Source organism: Rissa tridactyla, chromosome 17, assembly GCF_028500815.1.
Source record: "Rissa tridactyla isolate bRisTri1 chromosome 17, bRisTri1.patW.cur.20221130, whole genome shotgun sequence".
NCBI lineage: Eukaryota > Metazoa > Chordata > Aves > Charadriiformes > Laridae > Rissa > Rissa tridactyla.
Genome location: NC_071482.1, coordinates 2,791,172 through 2,797,261, shown reverse-complemented (window position 1 = coordinate 2,797,261; position 6,090 = coordinate 2,791,172). Strand labels below are relative to the sequence as shown.

Genomic DNA, 6,090 nt, shown 5'->3' with positions numbered 1-6,090 from the left:
TGCGACTTGGGGAACTGCATTCCTCCAAAAGCCAATCCTTTGAGCTTGAATTCCCTGGTTGCCTGTGATCACATAGCTGAGGGTGAGGGTGGGGATGTGGAGGAGACACAGCTTGTGGAGATGTGGGGCTAGATGTAAAAGGGATGTGTGTGTTTGTGCGTGCACGCATGTGTGCACATGGTGACGTGCTGCCCCACATCACAGCTGTGTTTGGATGCAGCCCTTGTGCTTGCATTTTTTGCACCCTGACAACACGGCAACACGCCTCTTGCATTTGTCTGTCTGAGTTGCATCGAACTGCTTCCAGTCGTGTTAGTGGTGGCGTTCTGTGTTAGTTTGCCATGCCTTTAACCCTGTCCTTAGCCAGCACCATTGGTCCGTACCATCCTCAGTCACCAGTGTAGTTGTGTTGCTGTGCACATGCAGCTGTGTATGACCCCACAGCCTGGGTCCATTCGATACCCAGCTGCCACAACAGACAGGCTCAGGCCTTTGCTCTCCTCATGGCAGCACACCGGGAACCCTGCTACACACTCCCCGAGCACCACGGGCCCCCCGGCCAGCCTGGATGCCCAGCCGTGTTTGGGGCAGCATGCCTGCAGCCCACATAGTGAGCGAGCAGATGGTGCCTAGATTTTGTAGAATTTGCAAAACCCCACTGCACAGCCAGCTTGCAAAACTTCAGCACTCAAGTGTCACCTGGGATCGGGTTCTGCTGGAGCAGAATATGGCTTTTCATATCAACTTTCACAGTGCCAGCCCTTTTTGCCAGGGGGTGTGGGAGGAGGTGAGGACAGGGCAGGCCATCCTGCCTGCCTCTGCTCCTTCCTGGGGTGCCTTGGGACTCAAAGCCTCAGGGAGAGCAACTCCCTGATGCTGCCCTCCTCTCCTGTCAGCTCCACCTTGCCTCAAGAGCAGGAAGGAGGTCTTTTGCCAGGCTGCTTTCTGGGTCCAAAGACATTTTGCCTGCGCAGAAACAGCTCTACTTAGCCCCTTCCCAACCATGCGGTCATGGGAGCCTGGGGGGAGCAAGCCCATGTTTGTATCCTCACTGCCACCAGCCCTGGGCCTAAAACTGGTTTGTGGCTTGTGGCCAGTGGCATCACTGACAGAGCTTCAGCTGTGTCCGCCACTGTTCCTGCCACCATTTCCTGCACGGAGACCTGCGTTGCATGGGTCTTTGGTGACTCGGCGCAGGCTGGCCTCGTTGGGCACCTGAGCACTACACGTTTGGGGTGGTGGAATACCTCCCCCCTCCTCAGCAAAGCCCAAGCCAAGCTCTTCTTTCCACTTCCGAAGCACCCTCCTTTCCCCGCAAAACAACTCCCACATTGCCGGGCTGGGGGAGGATGGGGGTTGACAGCTCTTCTGCACAATGTGATGTTCCCATGGCAATGGGGACCTGTCGTCCTTTCCAGTCTGCAGAAAAGGGGAAAGGGCGTTGCAAGGGGGGCAGAGTGGGGGCGAGCGGGGGCGAGCCGGACCTCCGCACCGGTGGCCGAGGGGCCACCCCGGCGGTACCCCCCTTGCCCAAGGGGCTTCCTTCCTCCCCGGCCCCCGCAGCCGGTCCAGCACCCCGGCTTGGCCCGAGCCCCCCGCAGCCCGGGGGCGGGGGGGTCGGTCCCGCAGAGGCAGAGCCCAAGTGTCCCCGTGTCCCCCGCCCACCCCCGCACCCCTCCCCGCCGCCGCAGGGCCGGGGGCCGAGCCTGCGTGACGCCGCCCGGCACTTGATTTGCTGGGTCCGCCCGCCCGGCCCTTCCCAAACTGCGGGAGCGCCGCGCCGCCCACAGCCCCGCCGGGCAGCACCGGCGGCAGCAGCGGACAGCGGCGGCCCCGCGGGCAGCCCCGGACAGCGCCGGGCAGGTAGGGCACGGCCCGGGCGGCCCCGCCGGCGGCGGCTCACCGGCGGCCGGCAGGGAGGGAGGGAGGGAGCGGGGAGGGTCGGCAGCCCCCGGGCGGGGAGCGGGGGAGACCCTTGCCCCCTGCCCGGCTGGCGGAGATGCTCCGCCCGGCCCCGGCCGCCGGTTCTGGAGGGCGGCGGTCACCCAGGGGGACGCGCCGGGTTTTTTCGCATCGGTGCCGGTGCCCCCCCGCCCCCGCCGTCCCGCTGCCTCCCGAGGATGGGGACTGCGGCATTCCTCCGCGGGCACGCCTGTGCGCACACACGCTCCCGCCGGCTCCCGCGGGCTGCCGCGCACCGGCCCGCTCCCTGCAAGGGGGCAGCTCGCCCCCCGAGCCCTCCTGCCCCTCGCACACCCAGGCACCCCCTTTTGCTGGCAGCCGCCCGCGAGCACAGCCAGGTTCCTGGGGCTCGTGGTTTCTCTCAGCCCGTCAGGCCGGCTCTCTTCTTCCCCTCCGCCATCCCCACAGCCCGTTTGTCACCCTTAGCTTGTCACGGTGGTAGGGGCACAGAGGTACCACTGTGGCGTGGCCTCAAGCAGGTGGTAGAGACCCTGCCAGGGAGCTTTGCTCTGCAGGGGCTGGAGTCGCTCTAATGCTGCCGTCCTCATGAGTCCTGGCCCTACACAAAGCCCCTGGGATCGTGCAGGGGCGAGAGTCACCTGGCTAGCTCTGCTCCTGGCACCACTGTCAGGAGCAGAGGAGGGATACAAGGGATCCAAGGGCTCGTGAGCCTAGAAGATCTGAGTGCTTTTGCATGTAGATGGGGGGAAGCCCCCATCCTGGGAGCTTATTTGCACTGATTTCCTGGAGGAAAACCTGGCTGTGACCTAGATAGTGTCCCAGGGCATTCAAAGAGGAGTGGGTCGGAGCTGGGAAATGACAAAGCGAGGGACAGGGGCCAGTGTCTAGGAATCCAGAAGAGACCCAGTCTCCTCCATCATGCCTTTGCCCCTGTTTGCCACCTCTTGCAGCTTCCTGGCCAGGTTTCAGGGTTGCGGATACAGAGATGTTTCACAACTTAAGAGTGAGCAAATGGGTTTGGTATTTCCTCCTAGAAAATTATATGAAAGACCAAAAAAATGCTAAAAAGGAAAATCCCGCTGGCTGCAGTACAGGCAGTTCCGAGCTCTTCCCTGGATGCTTAGCTAGGCTCAGAGGGAGCAAACTGGGGCTCCGCTCTCCCCTCTGCCAGCCTGGATTCCCAAAGGGGTGGTAATTCACCTCCCCTTCTTGGACCTGGCCCTGCATCTCCAGCCTGGAGGACCTGGAGGAGCAGGGCTCCCTGTGTGTCCTTCAGCTCCGGCATCTGCTTTGCTGCTCCCCCACCCTCTCCCTCCATTCTGCATGTCTGCGGCTGGATTCCCCATGTGGCTGCTTGGCTGGGCTGCAAACCTTTTAATTGATTCCTCTTGACTGGATTGGACTGTCAGCAGCCCTGAGGTTTTGAAGGAACAGCCCGTCCCCCTTACCCACACAGAGGCAGCCTGAAGAGAGATGGGCACCGGGCCAGGGACCCAGAGAGCGGACTCTGCCACCCCAAAACCCTTCGACCTTCTGGTGGGGCAGGCTCAGCTCAGCCCCTGGAGACTTGGAGCCATCCTTCGGCAGTCTTGGCTCCCTGTCCAGCTGCCGTGTCCCTCCTTCTCACTGCTCTTGGCCCCTTTCCCTCACTGCATCGCAATGAGTCATCTTTGCTGAGCTCACCCGCTGGAGCCGCAGGAGGGCTGGCAGGCCTGGTGCCCGCCGGCGCCAAGAAGGGTCCCTCACCTGGCAGCACGCTCCCTGTGAGCCGCAGCCCTCTGGCCATGATCTGCAGGCACCGGGGCGCATCCTGATTTCTCCTGCCCGTCCCTTGACCGGGCATCCAGCCTGGGCATGAGGCAGAAGGAGGGGAGGGCAGCACACGCAGGCCTCGCTGCAGGCAGCTGCAGGTCTGTGCCATGTTCATTTAATGTCTGGCATGCGAGATCCAGACAGGGAAAAGAGAGCATGGCTGGCATTGCCTGGGGATATGGAAAGGTGATGCTAGCCAGACACACAGTGCCTGATTGCCTAGCTTATTGCAGGGCCAGCTGGTGCCTGCGCAGTGGATCAGGCATCATGACGAGGAGCATGCTATAGAGCATCATTTGTGCAAGAAGAGGCAGCCTGCCCGCCTGTGCCATGTGTGTCCATGTCTGCACCACCGAGCACCCACATCCGTGGCCGGGGCAATGGCCTGGCTAACTGCCTCTCTCTTTCTCCCTGCCCAGGCTCCCCTCTCCCCTCCCTGACACCACCGGGCACCTCAGCGGAGAGATGAACCCCACCATCGGCATCGCTGTCATCCTGACAGGTACAGCCTGCAGACATGTATCCCCTCCCTGCTCTCTAGCAAGCTCGGCCCAGAGCAGCCAGGCAAGAGCCAGGAGGCTGCATGGGCGTCCCCAGTGCTTGCTGTCCCCTTTCCAGCCCCTGCTTGCCTCTCTCAGTCCTCCAGGCTGCCCACTGCCAGATGATCAAGGACCTGAGTGCCTGCCTGCTGGGCCAGAGCCTCCGGGTGGACTGCCGTTATGAGAACAAAACCAGCAACCCCCTGACCTACGAGTTCAGCATTACCAAGGACAACAGGAAGCATGTCATCCACAGCACCATCAGCGTCTCCGAGAACATCTACCGGAGCCGAGCCAATGTCACCATGCACAAGAACCTGGTGTGCCTCTACCTGCAGAGCTTCACCACCAGTGATGAGGGTGTCTACATGTGCGAGCTAAGGGCCACCAACGACTACACCGGCAACCAGATAAAGAACATCACTGTCATCAAAGGTGAGTGGCGCCTGGCCTCAGCCCCTCCTAACCACTTGCTCCTTGGCTTCGCGGGGCCAGCAGAGAAAACCACAACCCCCTGTGGTGTTTCTAAACACTTCCAGAGCCCCGTAAAAGTTTCTGAACACTTACATGCCCTTCCTACTGCAAGCAGAGCGGTCAGCCCCGCAGGTGGCCTCACTCTGCCCCATCTCAGACTGCTTACCCCTGCCTCTCTTGGGCCCCCCTTCGGGCGCATTGCCCTGGTGTCCTCCCAGAGGTTATGCTTCATAGCCAGTCCCAGCAGAGGGCACAAGTCTGCTGGTGAAGGACTGAAGAGGTATGTGGTCCGGAGCCGGAAAGCAGTGGGGATTTTCCACACTTATGCCTGGCAGCAGCAGTCCTCCGGTTGCAGAGCCCTTTGTCTTACCTGCTGCCCATCCCCTTGTCACCTCCATCAGGCACAGGCAGGGCCATGCTTCCCGGGGTCTCTGTGCCCCCAAAAGCTAGATGGGGGCACACGGTGGGAGGGGAAATAGGCAAGCGGCCAGGATGTGACTTGCTGCGTTTTTGTGGCGGAGAAAAGGCAAGAAGCTGAGTTCCAGCGTACCGCTTATAACCCAGCCTAATCCCTGTTCCTGAGGGATTTCATTGCGGCTCTTCTCTCCCTCCCTTTTCCCTGTCCTTACAGACAAACTGGAGAAATGCGCCGGCTTCAGCCTCTTGATCCAGAACACTTCGTGGCTCCTGCTGCTTCTCCTTTCCCTGCCTCTTCTGCAAGCTGTGGACTTCGTGTCCCTGTGAAAGGAAAAGCACACACACACGCACGCACGCACACACTGAGTACCCCAGCAAACCCACCTCCCCCGCCAGAATGCAGCCCTTGGAAAGAGAAGCTGAACCGTTTGGAAGAAGTGAAACGTCTCTGTGTGTTATCTCTATATAGCCGTATATCTAACGCTAACCACCATCCTGTGCCGAGACCCGCCATCACACGCACACATGCCCTGCTCTGAAGCATGGTGGCTCCGCTAGGCAGCGTTGCTTCTCCCATCGCATCTCCCCGCTCAGTAGGCTGGCTGGTTTGCTCATGCTGGGAGCACTGGAACCCCAGCCCCGCCCAGCCCGCTTCTCCCATCCCTTTAATTTTCAGGGTTTGCCCGTTCTCAACTGGGGAAAGAGCTGGACTGGCAGGTAAGAGAGAGATGATGCGAGAGCGTGCGGAGGGGTCCCCATGCTGCCTGCTGTGCCCACAGCTCCTGGAGATGGGGCTGTCGGCATCCCCAACCCGCCCTGCCCACTAGCCAGGTGACTTCCTGATTTCTCAGCCTGCTCCTCTCACCCTGAGGCACCCAGAGCTGCCGTGACTGGGAGGGGACACGAGGCGAGTCCTGTCTCAGAG

General features: G+C 61.2%; 1 protein-coding gene across 1 annotated transcript; it reads left to right on the top strand.

The window, feature by feature from the left end:
- The first annotated feature begins 1,755 nt into the window (after window positions 1-1,755).
- Window positions 1,756-5,858, top strand: THY1 (Thy-1 cell surface antigen). Its single transcript, XM_054223220.1, has 4 exons — window positions 1,756-1,863; window positions 4,155-4,237; window positions 4,374-4,709; window positions 5,380-5,858. Exons 2-4 carry the CDS (start codon window positions 4,201-4,203, stop codon window positions 5,490-5,492), a joined length of 486 nt encoding a protein of 161 aa, XP_054079195.1. The 5' UTR covers window positions 1,756-1,863; window positions 4,155-4,200; the 3' UTR covers window positions 5,493-5,858.
- Window positions 5,859-6,090: the final 232 nt, after the last annotated feature.

What these genes read in the sequence shown, in the direction of transcription:
- THY1 (XM_054223220.1), top strand. Translation starts at nt 4,201, where the DNA reads ATGAACCCCACCATCGGCATCGCTGTCATCCTGACAG. An exon ending in CATCGCTGTCATCCTGACAG is followed by an intron (nt 4,238 to 4,373) that starts GTACAGCCTGCA and finishes TGCCTCTCTCAG; the next exon opens with TCCTCCAGGCTGCCCACTGC. An exon ending in GAACATCACTGTCATCAAAG is followed by an intron (nt 4,710 to 5,379) that starts GTGAGTGGCGCC and finishes CTGTCCTTACAG; the next exon opens with ACAAACTGGAGAAATGCGCC.